This window comes from Mirounga leonina, unplaced genomic scaffold (assembly GCF_011800145.1).
Source record: "Mirounga leonina isolate KUSES-001 unplaced genomic scaffold, KU_Mleo_1.0 Mir_114, whole genome shotgun sequence".
NCBI classification, from domain to species: Eukaryota; Metazoa; Chordata; class Mammalia; order Carnivora; family Phocidae; genus Mirounga; species Mirounga leonina.
The window spans coordinates 36,338,459-36,355,089 of record NW_023270265.1 but is presented as its reverse complement, the minus strand read 5'-3'; the positions used below and the strand labels follow the sequence as shown (position 1 = coordinate 36,355,089).

Here is a 16,631-nt window from a genome sequence, read left to right as displayed (position 1 = left end):
CAGTCTATTTCAGCTACAGCCACCTATCCCAAGTGCAGGAAGAGTCTGTTCTTCCAAAGAGGAAGGCATCATTGGTGCCTGATTTGGTGGGGCCTCCTCTGCTCTCCCACCAGGGGCCCCAGGGGTGTGCATAGAGCTTGCTTAAAGGAGACTTACTTGGTTTTGGCACAGTTCTTCAAGGGAGCCTTTAACTCCAAGTTTGGCTACAAATAAGGGCAGCATTTCCGGGTCAGGAACCACCACTCCCACTAAGGACGACTATAGAAAGGAAATAAGGGCATGTGAGAGCTAGGATAGTGGTGTCCCACACTGGATGAAGACAGCAGGATTCTATGTTGGTAATAGGTACTTCCCCAAGACCTCAGTTCAATATACTATATTATACACTCTTGTCTCACCATGTATTTCAAACCTTCATGGAATTCTGATCCCATTTTCCTACTCAATATCTTTTTACAAAAATGTTCTATTCAAATTTGATGATTCAAAAAGAAATGGTATTCAGCATTAAGCCTAAAGCATCTCTGGCCTGTCTTTTGCCAAACCCCACCCACTCCCCAAAAGTTAAGCTTAAGCACAGTATGTGTAAAATAGTTCCTTGTACCAGAGGAACTCCCACTGTAGTGGGAAACTAAGGGTGACATGGGGCCCTTTGTTATTGAATGGCTACCCTTTAGAATAACTGTTACAATTCTATTGACTTGTTCATAGACTCCATCATAGTTAAACAAATTTTTTTACGTATGTATTGCCTTGAGGATTGGAGTGTGACTTCACTTCTTTGGTTTTATAAGCTCAAATCTTCTCATCCTAAACCCATCTATCCAGATTTCCTGTAGCTGTCGGAGCCAGCATTGCCTGTACCCGAAAATAGCTATTGTTAAAACAGTGTATTACCCGTAAGCTATCCCCGTGCACAAAAATTTGCAACACTGGTCTACTCCTGACGTAGATATTCTCTATCTTCTCTGGAGCAATGTATTCTCCTTGGGCCAGCTTGAAAATGTTCTTTTTACGGTCAATGATCTTCAGAGTTCCATTCTATATGAAAGAGAGAACAGCATCAGTGTTTTTGAGCCCTATGGGTGATGTCAGTGGATAGAGTGGCAAAGTCACAGGTATTTTCCTTCTGTAAACTTGATCTCTCTAGAGACTTTTGAGCAAACTTTCATTTCTCTTTGTTAGCTTTGGGGAAAGGGGAGGGGAGCGGCTTCCAGCAAGAACCTGTCAATACTGTTTTGTGCTCTGTGGAGAGCCTCAGAAAGCATCCCCAGAACCTGCTGAAGTTGTATAAATGGTTGCATCATCCAATGAAGAAACTTTGCAGCTCTGAATTTCCAATAACTTAATTTCCAATTATTCCATTTCCAGAACTCTGAGGAATAGGGAAGGAGTTATATACTAAGACTTCTGGATTAGTTAGATCTCCCTCTCCTTGACTCCCTTTTATGTGTCGCTCCTATTAGATGCTGGAGCAGGCTGAGATAGCATCACTGTCCTAATGCTAATCAAGCAAGTCAATAATTGTGGTTGGTAGGACTGAAGCAGGGCTGGGGGAGGCTCTGACCAGCCACCAGAGGTCATTTGCAGCTTCATTTCTCTGAGCTAATTGGTCTGAGGAGCTTAGGTTCTTAGGGATTTGAACTGTAGAATTGGGACAAGTGGCAAATACAATCCACATGATCACACCCTAAGTAGGAAAACAGACTGAACCAACCATGGAACCATGAAGAAGGCAGACTCCAGAAATTACCCTTCAGTTCAGCCTAGTGGACATTATCTGGAAGTGACTAATAAGGCATGGCCCTCTGTAACTCTAGTGTGGGGACTTACTCGGAATTAAATTTTTGGTCCATGGAAGAGCTAGGACTAGAACACGGATCTCCCACCTAGGTTCTTCAGCTGTACTGATCTCCTCTTCATAGTATGAGGATGCCACAAGGCAGGTAGGATACATCCCTAACCCAGCTGCCTCAGCTGATTTAATCTACTCACATCTCTGCCCATCTTGCATATTATAATCAGATAGTTCTCTTCAGTCCAAAAGAGGCTCCCAGAAATTTTGAAGAAGCACCCACCGGGAGCCAACGGCCAATGTCTCCTGTGTGAAGCCAGCCATCCTCATCCAGAGCTTCCTTGGTTTTCTCTGGATCCTTCAGGTATCCTTTGAACACATTGTTGCCCTTGATGCAGATCTGCACAGAAGACAGCACAGGGTGGTCACAGTGCAAAGGTTGCAACTCCCAGCAGAGGCACTTGACAAAACACCTCCCCCCATTTTAAACCATTCAGTGGTTCCCACTATAGTGGGAGCACCAGCAGATTTTAGTCCCTGTTGTAGAGGCTAGGAAAGTGAGGCTCACAGATGTTCAGTTCCTTGTTAAAGATTTGAGTCAAACCCAACTCTGCTCATGGTTGGGTGCTCTTTCTGACATAAACCTCTCTACTGTGATTGTCTGGGCGTGACTACAGAGCACAGCCTACCCACCTCTCCTTCATTGTTCACTGAAAAGTAGTTCATGTCAGGTACATCTTGCAGCTTCACGTGATTGCAAGGCAGGGGGACTCCAACGTGCCCTAGAATACACCACATTAATTCAGCTGGGAAACCATGAAACTGATAATTCCAGGCACATTTCTGAGAGATTGATGGATTGACTCTAAAAGAAAAAGACTAAAAAGTTACGTGGTGCCAATGCTGGATAAATAAGATAGAAACGTCTGGACTGAAACTTGAGTTTGGCATTTGCCACATTTGTCCAGAGCATTGAGGTTATCTCACCTAAGCCCTCGTTCTGGGAGAACCCTTCTCCCAACCACTGCATCTCCCGCCCAATAGGTGGAGAACCTACCTGATGTCCAGTCCCCAGGTAATGTAAATGTACAGCCAGCAGTGCATTCTGTCTGACCATAAGCTTCGAACACCTGGGGAAACCAAAGAAGGGTCTGAGACTGACTCAAGACAAGGCATGAGGCAGCAGCGCCCTACAGCAAGATATGAGGAAAGCAAGGTCTCTCAAGGTTGGAAGATACCTGGTGTCCTAATACCTCCGACCCATGCCTGAGCTGCGAAATCTTTACAACTTGGATGCACTCAAAAACCAAAAGGCTCCAGAAATAGGCCAAAGTCTAGAAACTTCTACTGTATTTCAGGAAAGGTAGCATTTCAAGTTGATAGGAAAATGCGAGTTATGAAGTGAAGGGACGCCCAGGGGCTGTGGAGCACTTCTGAGGGAACTGAAGAACGGGAGCAGTGTTTTGTTTTGTTTTGTTTTTTTGGTGTTTTGTTGTTGTTGTTGCTTTTTAAGAGAAATGGCTCCAGCTGTGATACAGAACAGCGGTTGGCAAGCTTTTTCTTTACAGGACCAGATCGTAAATATCTTCAGTGCTGTGAGCCTCTGGGCTCTGTCTGAACTGCTTTGCCGATGGAGCACAAAATCAGCTGTAGACATCATGTAAATGAACGGGCATGGCTACCTTCCACTAAAATTTCACTTCTAAAAAGAGGCAATGGGCCAGATTTGGCCTGTGCTGCAGTTTGCCAACCCCTGGTATAGAGGATAACCTTGACCCGAGAGAGGCTGTCGGGGCAAACCAGTGCCTCAGCTACTGCAGTGGGGGAGGGGCTGTGATAGGCAGACTGTAGAGATTGAGAAGGCGGCATTTCTGGGAAGGCTGTGGCAACAGGACCTACTGATCCATGGGTTTTAGGGGCTGAGGGAAATGAAAGTATTAAGAATGGCCAAGAGGGTGCGAATTTGAAAGAGTAGAGGAGCTCAGGCCTTGGCATCAATTCAGAATATTTTTTGTTGGTGGTTATACCCAAGGGGATGTGGTGAGGACAAAGATCTAGTTCACTTGTGCTGTGCATGTTGGTCAAATGGATGAACTAGTTAGCTGTCTGGGGGGAAAAAAGAGAATTTCCACACCCAAGCACTTGTACTCAATTCCACATGGAATAGAGAGACTTTAATTAGAAAATTAAAACCATAAGAGTATCAGAAAGTATGAAGGACAGCAGTCTTATGGAATACTGGAGTCGGGGAGTCCTGTCTAAGCAATTCAAAAACCACAGATAAAGAAGGTTAATCAGCTTGATGACATAAACATTTGAAATTATTATATAGCAATCCACAATGCAAAAAGATGAGACTAGGAAAAATATTTCTAACAAAACAAAGACTAATATTACTATATGAACTCTTAGAAGCAATGTGAAAAGGAACCCAATTATCGTTCGGCCGTTTTTCTACAAGAAAGTAATAGAGTAATTCATGGAAGAAATACAAGTGCCAATAAGTGATAGAAAAGATGTTCAGTGTTAATAAAAGAAACAAAACTGCAATGAGGTTTTTTATGCATCTGGTTGACTAAGATTTAAATGACTTAAAAAGCCTGACACTGGCAAGAATGTAGGAAATAAGATTTCATGCATTATCTGCAGGAATGTATAAAAAAGACAAGATCTTTCTGGAGGGAGTGTGATAATCTACATCAACATACAAAGCAAACCCATATATTTTGACCCAGTAGTCCCTACTTGCAGGGATTTAATACCCTAAATTGGTAATTGCATAAATACTAAAGGATACACAAGTATCCTTATCACTTCACTGATTATAATAGTGAAAAAATAGTCAGTGACTTAAGTGCCCAGTAGGAGACGAGTTACTTAGGTACATCCAATAAACCATTTCAAAACCACTAAAATGATGTAGATCTTTATTTGACCAGGACCAATGTTGATGGGACATGGTTTAATAAGTATTTTAGAACTAATGGCAGTTTATATAAAGGATTCTATACACAGATACATAAAGAGAAGGATTATTTTCTCCTGATTTTGAGATTTTTGGTGACTTTCTCCATGGTGTTCTTCAGGTGTGTTTTCATTTTTTAAAGACTGAGCTTTATTTGTGCAAGTGAAATAAGCTATCTTCAAAGAAGGTGCTTGGCTTACCGGACATCCCAGTGCCGCCCGGAGGAATGTCAAGACTGGAGAGGCGATGGGGGCAGCTCCAGTGACCATGAAGTGAACCTTCCCACCCAGGCTGGCCTGTTCAGTAGGGAAAAAAAAAAAGCCACTGAAACCTATTCCCTTGCCTTCAGTTTCCTCCACTGCTAAATGGGTAGAGCAGCCTATCCAGTATAAGAAATAAACTAGTTAATAGGGCCTGGCGTTGAGGAAAAGCACTTAAAATGTTAGCTGCTCTTATCACTATCATCTATAGCTGGGACTCAACCTGCAGTTTTTAAATATTTCCTTGGATTTATATTCTCAGGCCCTTTGCATTACATATAATCTCAACAGATCAACTAAGAGAATAAGAGTATGCGTTAGAACCTACGTAAAATCCTTTTTTTTTTTTTTTTTTGCTTTTTGACCAATTTCCTTTAATGACAAAGTTGTTCAAGAGAGTAAACACCATTAAAGAGACACTCAGCCATCAGAGAAAAAGCAAAGTATGATAAGCTGGCCGGAAGCCCAGATATTTGCCTGGCTCTGTCCAGGACCCAGCCAACCTACCTGGATCTTTGCAAAGATGAGCTTGTCCCATAAACTGTCACGCCTGATGATCCCCTTTTTCACTTCATTGAATTTACAGGAAATAGCCAAGTTCAACAAGAACTTCTTGAAGGGTGTCTTGGCTTCATTTTGTACCTGCAAGATGATAGCTCCTCTTAGTTCAAAACCAACTGGAGATACTCACCAAAGCCATTCATCAGTGAGCAAGATATAGTGCCTTCTTGCTTCATAAGGAAGTGACTTTCATTCATGAACTGGGTTGCTAAATAATGATGATTCCGGAGAATTATGGCCCACTAAGACATAAGTACACTGAGTATAAATGTACAGAGTTCTAGCTCCTCCAGATTTCTTGTCCTTGGCAAACAACTTTGACAACTAAGAAAGCATGTCCTCAAAATGTTCTCAACATCTGCCTACCAAAATCACTTGGGAATACTAGATAAAAAACAGCTCAATGGGCAATACCTTTTGGGCTTTTAAAAGATCAAAGAAAGACCTAGGAATCTGATTTTTTTTTTTTAAACAGGCACCACCTCTCCCCACCCCCATACCTCTGATGCTTATATACATTAAATTTGGAGAAATATCACTTTTCTCTATAATTAAAGTTCCTCTAGCCACACCGTACAAAACCCAATAGACTTTCCTACTTATTTCTTTCCTTTGGGCTTAATTCTGACACCATTTTATAAGCTCACATTATTTCTCTAGACTCCCTTATTCTTGCTTCACTGACTCTAATCCATCAAACACACCTGCCAAAGGAGAGCTTCAAGTATAACTTGAAATCCCCCTTATTTACAAAATTAAATCCTGAACCCCATATTCTGGCCTTCAGGACTCCATCCTACTGGAAGTCAGATTGAAGGAAATCAAGGTTCTTTTCCAGTTCAAAATTGGAAGAGAACTCTCCAGCCATCTTCCATATTTATATTTCCATTTCTGAGTCTGTAGCCAAATAGAGCTGTTCAACCTCACCTCCTAATGCCAACTGTGCTCTAGGCTCTAGGCATCTGCTCATGCTTATACCATAATTTTACCAATGTCTCACCAGCTCTAAGATCTACTCTCAAGTAGAATCCAGTCATTCCTGATACCTCTTTCAACCTTAAGAGATTTATCTTCATTATTCACAAGACAATCTCCTCCTAATAAGTCACTGACAAAAGCTGGAATTTGGAGACTCACACTAATAAAGTCCTCCATTTTTAAAATAAGTGACAAAAGTAAACTCTGTGTTAAGTATCACCATATCACAAAAAAACTATTGAAAGTAAAAACATGTGGGGCTCCTGGGTGGTTCAGTCAGTTAAGTGTTTGCCTTCAGCTCAGGTCATGATCTCGGGGTCCTGGGATCGAGTCTTACATCAGGCTCCCTGCTCAGTGGGGGATCTGCTTCTCCCTCAGCCTCTGCTCCTTCCCTGTTTGTGCTTTCTCTCTCAAATAAATAAAATCTTAAAGAAATATAGTGAGCTTTATAAAGAAAAAAAAAAGTACAAATGTCTGGGGCGCCTGAGTGGCTCAGTCAGTTAAGCATCCGACTCTTGGTTTTGTCTCAGGTCGTGATCTCAGGGTCATGAGATCAAGCCCTGCATTGGGCTCTGCACTTGGCATGGAGTCTGCTTAAGATTCTCTCTCCCTCTCCCTCTGCTCCTTCTGCTCATGTGCTCTCTTTCTATCAAATAAATCTTTTTTTTAAAGTAAAAATGTCTAACAACATGAACAAAAACCGTAATAACCACCAAATAATTCCACAGCATGCTGAGAGCTGTTAGGATTGTTAACAGTTATGTTAAAAACAGCACTTTCAGTGTTCCGGGGTCATCTGTGTTCTAGAATGCTGCCTGCCCCATCACTGAAGCCCCAGGATAGTATCTAAGATTCACATGTTAAAGGGGAGAGCTAAAATGGCCATGTGGTGTTATTTCCCCAGGGCTCCCATGCCTATGGAATTATGAAGTGATCAAACACCTGGTTAAGAGACTGGATTCATTACTATTTTGCCTGGGTTCATAGCCCAGTTCCAAGGACTCTTTGGGAAGATTAGACAATCCAAGACTTGGGTGAGAAACATTAAAGATAAGCTGGGGACATGTTATGTCCCAAAGCAGGGAAGCGATCAGAAACTACTGGGGTTAGGGGCGCCTGGGTGGCTCAGTTGGTTAAGCGACTGCCTTCGGCTCAGGTCATGATCCTGGAGTCCCAGGATCGAGTCCCGCATCGGGCTCCCTGCTCGGCAGGGAGTCTGCTTCTCCCTCTGACCCTCCTCCCTCTCATGCTCTCTGTCTCTCATTCTCTCTATCTCAAATAAATAAACAAAATCTTTAAAAAAAAAAAAAGAAAAGTAAAACTACTGGGGTTACATCAAAAGGACACATGAACAGCTTGATGGGGCTCCCAACTTACGGTGGGACAATTTGGACATTATGAAGAATGACTGAAATGGATTAAGCATACAACTATGCAAATCACAAGTTCATAATAGTACAAAGGAAAAATCTTGGTCATTTCTGAAGATCACCGTGGCACCAATTCATTATTCTGAAGATTGATAAATAAGGGGAAAGAATATTTGTCATGTCTTTCTGGAAGAATCTCAGCTAATGAATGCAAAAGAAATAACTGAATTGAATTAGAAAAATCACCATGTTGTACACTCTAATGAAAAATAGAGCAGTGATCAATGACAACTAACTACTTTGTGACAATATGATTCTGGCCCAACCCCTTATTGGATGTGACTCTGGTCAAGCTTTTTTTTTTTAACCTCTGAGGCTCAGTCTCCTCAGCTGTAAGTTGGAAATAATAAGTGTAAATGTGATTTCCTGTGTTTTTGTGAGGATTAAATGACAGAATGCATATGAAATGTTGACCGTGGGACCTGGTACCTCAGCAAGAAGCTCAATAGCCAGTAGGTGTTATGAAATCAGTGACAACTCCTCAGTAAGTTGGCTTAATTTTGAGGGGCTCCCCAAGTCTCCGAATTGAGCTCTTTCTTCAGATCTGGTCCACGTGATCTTATCCAGATGAAAGGGGGTTTCATTTATTATGGTTTTTCACAGTTGCATTTGTGAATGTGGCCATAAGTGGGTGTTGTAGGGAGTAGGGGGTGGAAGTGGAAAAAATATCTCAGCAACATGGAGTCCGTAAGAGCCTCAGTCAGGCCTAAGCCTTCATCTCAGGGCCAGCCCAGCAGAAGCCAGGTTAGTACCTTATCATAGATTCTGTTGAGTAGTCGAGGCACGACAGGAAACACTGTGGGCTTCAGAGTTTTCATGTCTTCAGGCAGCAACCGAATATCTCCTTGGAAGAAACCAACTTTGCCACCATATGAATACATAATAGCCTAAAAGCAAAACCAAAGGGCAGGGCTCAGAGCCAAAGGCCCCCTGCAGGTAGGGCCTGTCTCGGACAGAATCAAGGAACTAGGTTGACATCTATGGGCACTTTCCTCTGTACACCGCCCCCCCAACACATTTCAGATACCCAGAATTCTGAGAGCTTACCCCCAGGACAGGTTGGGAACTCACTGCAGCTGAGGTGGTGGGACAGGCAAGACAGACGGTGAGACTGAGGGCCCACCCTGTTCCACCCATAGCTCTGAATGACGGTCCGAGACGCTGTCGTTCATCAGAGACCATTCACTAGCACTAAGGACAACACTGCCAGTTAGACTAGAACATGCCTACTGTTGCATGACCATTGCAGTTTCAGAAACATGAAAATGTGGGGAAAATATGCTTATTAAAATTGATATTTTATTAATCAGATGTCAACACTTCAGCCCAAGGAGCTGAGCTGTTCCTTTTGGAGCTTGATGCATCAACAGCTAAGCTGCTTGAAAAGGTGTTTAAGTGAGAAGCAAAGAGAGGATTTTCCATCCATCCTACCACATGTGTTTTTGGGAAGCCAGCACTGCTTTCAGTTCTCAAATCAGCCCCAGAACTGCCTGAAAAGCCCACAGGCCACTCACAGAAAGGCAGCTCTCTGGCACACACACAATCCTGAATGGCTCTATCTCACACACACTGAACATCTTGCCTGGATCAAATGCTCCTTCTCTGCCCTTCCAGGGGCGGGGTGGGGGTGGGGGGAGAGACACTCCCCTTTTTCTAACCTGAAAACTGTTAAAAAAAAAATTCTAACCAAAATAAGATTTAAAAGAAGAAACCATGCTTCCTATTCCAGCTCAGAATCAAGAGCAGATAGTAGCTCCTGGCTAGGACTTCAGGACTCACAGGCACCCTGTGTGAAGGCAGGGGCAAGCATCAGTCCTGCTGGACAGACCCAGAGCCCTACTTCCCGCTAGGAAGGCTTCGCAGCAAGTTAGCAGTTATGCCCGGGTCAGGACTCAGCTGCACCAGCTCCCTGCCCACTGCTTTCCCATGGGAGAAAGGACTGGAAATGTTGTGTAGCTGCCTTTGGAATAAACATGGAACTAGCAAGTCAGGACTTGCTGGTCACTCACCTCTACAATCCTCTCAAACATATGAGCCAAGGGGAGGTAGGATATGGTCACATCCTCAGAGGTGGGCTTGAAAGTATGCTACAGATCAGAACAAGGAGAGGCAACATTGGGTTAATGCCAACTTTCTCTTCCAAAGGAGATTTAAAAGCAGCTCCTATTAACTATAGTTAATAGTTTATAATACTGTATTGCATATCTGAAAGTATTAAGTAAGTAGATCTTAAAGGTTCTCATCACAAGATAAAAAACTGTAACTGTGTGGTGATGGATGTTAGATTTATTGTGGGGACTATTTTGCAACATACACATATATGGAATCATTATATTGTACATCTGAAATTAATACAATGTTACGTCAATTATATCTCAATTTTTTTTTTTTTTTAAAGAACCACTCCTTCCCGGGACTGCCACACACAGTTGTCCATGTGATACACTGTATAACTCTGAGAGGTGCCCCTTAACTTCACTGAGTGTAGAGATGTGCAGCAATTCTAAAAGACCAAGGCTTGAAAATGCACAGTCCTCTGGACAAAGAAGCACCACTATTTGTCCACATTCAGGCCTTTAACATGATTTTTGTTTTTGTTTTCTGTATGTCTCTGCCTCCTCTAACATCAAGATTAAAATCTTACAACAGATTTACATTTTAATGAGGACCTCTTTTTCAGTTGACCACTGACCTCTATATACTTGATGAAAGAAGAAACATTTGAAATAATATTTTGATGGGTCAGCATGGCTCCTTTAGGGTCACCTGTAGGAAACAGGACATGGAAATAAAGATCCTTTAAATAACTAATAGGTAGCCTTTGGCTATGAAAGAAGAAGCTGCATTCAATTGGTTCTGTTCCAGAGAGCCAAGAGCTTCTCCTGTCACCACGTCCTCTTACGAATGGTATGGGACTCTGTTTATGAATGATTAATGCCCCCAGAGACATTCCTGCTGACAACATCATTAGCCACAATCTCAGGTTGCAACAGTCAAAAGCAAAAATCCAAGTAATCCCACTTTGTGCTGTCTTTATGTTTAGGACTTCAGACCTAACTATATTACCTAACTATCACATTATAAACTGGTACAATGGATAGGAGGATATGGCCATAGGTCATCATGTGCCATATCAAAAGCTATTAGGAGTTCTAATAGAGAAGCTACTGCAGGGGTGGGGGAAGGCACACGCTGATCTGTGTAGAACTCTCCCTGGGTCACCGTGATTGAGCGAAACTACTCTGGCACTGTCAAATTGAGAGAGTGGAGTTGGGGAAGAAGGTTGACTTTGTGGTGCCGTCTGAATGGCTCCTGAAATCCATAGCATGGAAACCCCTCCCAGTGTGTTCAATGAAATTTATTTGCTTATACTTCTGTTTTTCCATTGGGGCATCCATGCTCAAAAGCTTCAGGTTGTAAGACCCTAAGGATAGGGCTCATTATAGGGTATATTTACCAGCCCACCCACGACTCAAGCCATGTTTTTGGCCGACCAGGGGTCTCTGGGACAGCTTCATGCACACTGACCTGTGGTCCCACTAGTGAAGCAGATGATACTCAGGTCTTCTGGTCTAGGAGGCTAGAGGGGGAGGGAAGCACAAGGGATTAACCTACCAAGAGTTTTGGGAATTGAACAGGGCAAGATTCACATTTGGGCAGAAGAAAACTTACCACAGGTTTCTTGAAGTTCTCTTTGCCTAGATTCTACATGAACAGAAAGCCAAGAAAGGAGGTCATTAGTTAAGATGGGAAGACTTATGACAAATACAGCCCCCTCTTTCTCTTTTCCATGCAAACACCTCCCTTTTCTGTGGGAAGAGAACAAAAATTGTAACCCAGATCAGGCCTAGAAGCCAAATTCAGGCACAGTGGAAGGCCCAGGGAAGAGCATAAAGTTTCTCTAGAACAGCGACATCAAGAGGGCAGATTCCAGATGTCCAAACTTCCCACTCTTGAGGTCCAGTCATCTAGGACCATTACTAAATCTTTCTGAATAACAGGAATTGTTGACATTTCAGGGCTTACTACATAGCAGGCACTGTTCTGAACACCTTCTAGAGATTAACCCACGCAAACTCTTTACAACTCCTCCACAAGGTGGGGACTATGTCGGCCTCATTTTACAGAGGGGAGAAGGGAGATGTGGAGAATCTTGCTGAAGGTCACCTAACTCATAGATGTGGCGCTGGAATGTGAACCCTGCCACCAGACTCCAGGACCCCCCTCTATTTCACTACCGCTGAACTCAGTATTGATAAATCCTCTACTTCGAAGTCGGTGCCCACGGGCCACAGACTGTGCTTCTCCTCCGACACAGTTTCTGAATTGTCTGAGGGAAAAGTATTCTCAAAGCCTCACAGCAGGAGTCTTGTGGACCCCGTGCTCTCTGGTCAGTGTCCTGCTCGTTGTCCTGGTGGCAGACCAGCCTTCGAGCCATTAGTTGAATTTAGGGCGCAAACCTCAGCATCAAACAGGGATAAGATCTCAATTCCACTTTTCTCCGCTCTTTGCTTCAGGTCATCCTCAAAGGGATCCATGAGGATGATCATTTTCAGGCCCGGGGTGAGGCCTTTCTCCACATTCTCTATCAGCATTGATGCCTTTTTGGGTGTATCGCAGATCACTGTGGTGATATCAGCTGAAAGCAGAAACAGAGCCGGAGGTCACCTTCTTGCTCTGCTCTGTCCCTGACTGCCTTGCAACGAGGGAGAGATTTTTGAAAATTTCAAAGCTAGTGGGTACCCAAAAGAGATTACATCTGCAAATCAGATTTATAATGCATAAAACCTGAAGCATTCCATCGATAATAAATGAGCTTAATGGAAACAGAAGCACATCGTTTTCATGCATGCTGCCCAGATAGTTTACAGCTTCTGGAGTCACGAAACTCCTTCTGCTTAAGAATACAGACAACAAACATGGATCACTCAGGTGTGGTCCTGTCAGTGTGTTTTATTTTGGGGAGGGGAATACGGAGTAGAAGGGAAAAGAAGGGACAAATGGGATTTTAGCAGGCAAACATTTTATGATTGGACATGTTAGCATTTTCTTGGATACTTGTTTGTAAAAATAAAAAACTTGTGATTGTGTCTATAGTCCAGATGCATCTAGTCACTTAACCTACTAGTTCTGGGACAGAAAGTAAGACTGTGGATATGTGAAACGGGTTGTTACTTGACCACTGAACTTGTACTTGTTTCTCTAACAATGGTATTTCTCTTCTACAAATTCACCATGGACATTGGTACATGCTGACTAACTGTACTGACTGGATTTACAACAATAGGAAATGAAATCAGTGGTTTCATAGTGATTTAGTCAATTAAATGACTTAGTCACTCATCCAGTGTGCCAAAATAAGTAGTCTTATCTCTAAACTCTATCGTCACACTCTGCCACCTTGGGTGTTTCATCGAACTTTCTGTGTAGAAGCCAACCCCTGCTTGGGCTTTTTGTAATTTCCTTGTAAATTATAGCCTCAGTACTACAGAACAGAAAAGACTTCAGCAAATTCTGGCCATAGCATTCCAAGTTGGCTAGCAAAAGCAGATATTGAGGAATTACTTAGCATTAAGACAGAATCAAGTTATAATTTAATAGTAAAGTCTTACCCTTGTTGACAATGAATATGATGGCTTCTGCTCCCAAGGTATCATACAGCGGGACAACTACCATGGAGTACGTGTAACAAGCCAACTCAGAGATGATCCACTGTATGGGGAAAAGCTCAAGTAAGGACTAGAAAACACTTTGAAAAGGAAGAGTATTACACTTCAGTCATTCAGGCAACAAATGCTTATTTGATGCTTTTGTGTTAAAATAAATCAGCTGGGGTCCCTAGAGACTTCCATTCCTAATGTTATAGAGTACAGTTAAATAAGAGAGGTAAGCTAGCACAGACAACTACAGTACAAAGGACCAACATACGAAAGTAGAGTGTGGTAAGTTCCATCCATAAAAGGTACAGAAACCACTAGTTTTAAGGGATTTTTTTAGGTGGGGGACAGAGGGGCAGAGGGAGAGAGAATCCCAAGCAGACTCCCCGCTGAGCATGGAGCCCTACACGGGGCTTGATCTCAAGACCCTGAGATCATGACCTGAGCTGAAATCAAGAGTTGGATGCTTAATTGACCAAGCCACCCAGGTGCCCCAGTTTCAAGGAATTTTAAGGAAGGAGAAATCACTTTGGAGTGGGGTAAAGGCCATCTGGGACTGCTTTGGGGAAAGTGATAGAAATTGGGGAGGGCTTTAAAGGACTGGTAAGATTTGGAGATGGAAGCAGGGCAGGCATTCAGGGAAGAAGGAAGTGGGTGAATAAAGATAAGATAGCACAACATCACTGTGTATACATCAAAAGGCACGAAGAGCAATACAAAATGAACTGGAAAGGTGGGTCAGAATCTGCTAATGGTGTTATGTACTGAATTGTGTCCTCCCCGCCTTAAATTCATGTTGAAATTAACCCCTGCTTTTGGAGATAGGGGCTTTAAAGAGGTAATTAAGGTTAAATAAGGTCATAAGGGTGGGGTCCAATGTGACTGATGTCCTTGTGAGAAGAGGAAGAGGCAACAGGGGTGACAGAGGAAGGACCATGTGAGGACTCACTTTGAAGGCAGACACCTGCAAGCCAAGAAGAGAGGCCTCAGTAGAAACCAAACCTGCTGCCACCTTGATCTTGGACTTACAGCCTCCAGAACCATGAGGAAAGAAGTTTCTTGTCTGTGGTGTTTTGTTATGGCAGCCCAAGCAGATGAATACACTAGGTTTGGCATTAAGTTCCTAAATGAGAGTCAAGGATATCTCTTCCTGTTGAGGCTGGGTGTCACAAAGGTGGATAATGTAGATTCACCCAAAAGTGCAGTCAGTGCCCTCCCAGGGTTTTGGTTAAACAACTGGCACTAGGGAGCATAGGACATCCAACCATTCTGCAGCAGCTTTCTCTGAGGATATTGGTCTAATGACTTAACTAAAGCTTAATTCCAATCATCTTAATGTGTAACATCTGCTCTCAATCACTGTGGAAAGATGGGTACACCAGTCTCGGTGGCAATGGGTACCTTATTTGACAAGTTCAAGTACAACACGCAAGTTCCAATTCTAATACAGATAGCTCCCCCTTTCTTCAATGTACACAAGCTCTTATTTGCCAGCCCCACATAGCTTCCTTATTTTCCTCATACAACAAAGAGACTGACTTAAAGGGAATCATCATGGGCTAGGAAATGACAGAAATCTGGGTACTAACTTAGAGTACTAGGCATTCAACCAGGGATTAAGGAGGCCCTGAGCTGTAACTCTTTACAGGGGGACAATAGTTAAAGAATAGGAGAGCTTTAAATAGTTTTGGTAAGTCATCAGCAAGTGTCAGAGTGCTGGTTTGGGGGCGGGGTTTAAGTCTTTAGACTCATTTCTGGAGTTCACTTGAGCATAGTTACCTCTGGCCTATTCTGAGCAAAGATGCCAACAAATTGGTCTGGTGATGGCTTATATCCTTTATGCAAGAGACAGGAACCCAGGCACTCTGCACGATCACACACCTATGAGAGAGACGGGGGGGGGGGGGGGGGAAGCAGTCAAGACCTCAAAGAGACCACATTATCCAGAATACCACAGAATACCACAGAATACCACAGTAACAAAAGAATCTACCCAAAACCATGGGCATGACTTACCTGCTTGTAGGACAGCCACCTGTAGGGCTGGTTTGGTTTTCTGTATCCCAAGCAAGGCCCATTGTCTAAAAACATGATGTTAAGAGAAAATGAGTGCCAACTTCAAATCCTTTGGATCAAGAAGGTAAAAGGGGATTAGGAAGAGACGAGACACAAAGGAGGAGAAATCCAGTAAGGATGTGGGCTTCTGTTATGCGTCAAGGAAAGTCAAAGGCAGTAAGTACTCAGTTCTCAAAGGCAGAGAGAGTCTTACAAACTACATCTGAAACATTTAGGAAATGCACTGAAACATTCAGTGTGGTTTGGTGTTGGAATATGTGACCTCCGTGGTAATAGGCATTTGGAGAAAACCAGGAGTATGGACTACCCACGTGACGTGAACAAGTAAAGCCCATAAGTAAACACAAACAGCCTACCTCTATTGCATAATCTTGGATTGAGCTTCCTTATCATAAATGTATGCTCATAAAAAAATACAGAAAAAAATCAAAATATGAGCTGTCAATGATTTCATCAGTTAAACACTATTATTAACACTGATACTGATTTTCATAGTTCCTTTGTATAGGTTTACAGGATTATGTTCATGCCACAGATATATTTTGGATCCTACTTCCATCCTCCATTTGATATAAAAATCCTCATGTTATTATTTCTTCTCTGTAGAGATTTCAGTGGCCTTTTGTGGACAACTGAGGAAGGGCTCTGTTGCAGTGACTTTGTCTCATTGTGGGTATTTGGGTCATTTCCAAGTCTGACACCTGAAATAATGCTCTGATAAATATTTCCAAATTGCTAATTTCAAATTCAGAACATTTCTTAGAATAGAGTCTCTGAAATGAAACACCATGGTTGGGGTGGGCTCCGAGGTTGTGGTGGTCAGAACAGCTCAAGTTTTTGATCCCCTGCACCACATTTCTTAGCAGAGCAGTTGTGAGAAAGGACTTTTCTCCCACCAGCGGCACATCA

The 16,631-nt window shown here is 42.8% G+C and overlaps 1 protein-coding gene across 3 annotated transcripts in view; it reads right to left on the bottom strand.

Annotated features, from left to right (window-relative positions):
- ACSL5 (acyl-CoA synthetase long chain family member 5) overlaps positions 1–16,631 on the bottom strand; it is a 40,613-nt gene that overhangs the window by 2,171 nt on the left and 21,811 nt on the right. For all 3 annotated transcript variants that reach the window (XM_035028992.1, XM_035028988.1, XM_035028983.1), the window contains 16 exons: positions 15,663–15,727; positions 15,426–15,527; positions 13,602–13,701; positions 12,450–12,628; positions 11,662–11,694; positions 11,518–11,569; positions 10,682–10,755; positions 9,999–10,076; positions 8,742–8,876; positions 5,528–5,662; positions 4,961–5,056; positions 2,853–2,925; positions 2,489–2,577; positions 2,079–2,195; positions 898–1,041; positions 157–258 (listed from right to left, as the gene is read on the bottom strand). In XM_035028992.1, coding sequence (XP_034884883.1) covers positions 157–258; positions 898–1,041; positions 2,079–2,195; positions 2,489–2,577; positions 2,853–2,925; positions 4,961–5,056; positions 5,528–5,662; positions 8,742–8,876; positions 9,999–10,076; positions 10,682–10,755; positions 11,518–11,569; positions 11,662–11,694; positions 12,450–12,628; positions 13,602–13,701; positions 15,426–15,527; positions 15,663–15,727 — 1,574 coding nt within the window. The remainder of the gene's footprint in view (positions 1–156; positions 259–897; positions 1,042–2,078; positions 2,196–2,488; positions 2,578–2,852; positions 2,926–4,960; positions 5,057–5,527; positions 5,663–8,741; positions 8,877–9,998; positions 10,077–10,681; positions 10,756–11,517; positions 11,570–11,661; positions 11,695–12,449; positions 12,629–13,601; positions 13,702–15,425; positions 15,528–15,662; positions 15,728–16,631) is intronic.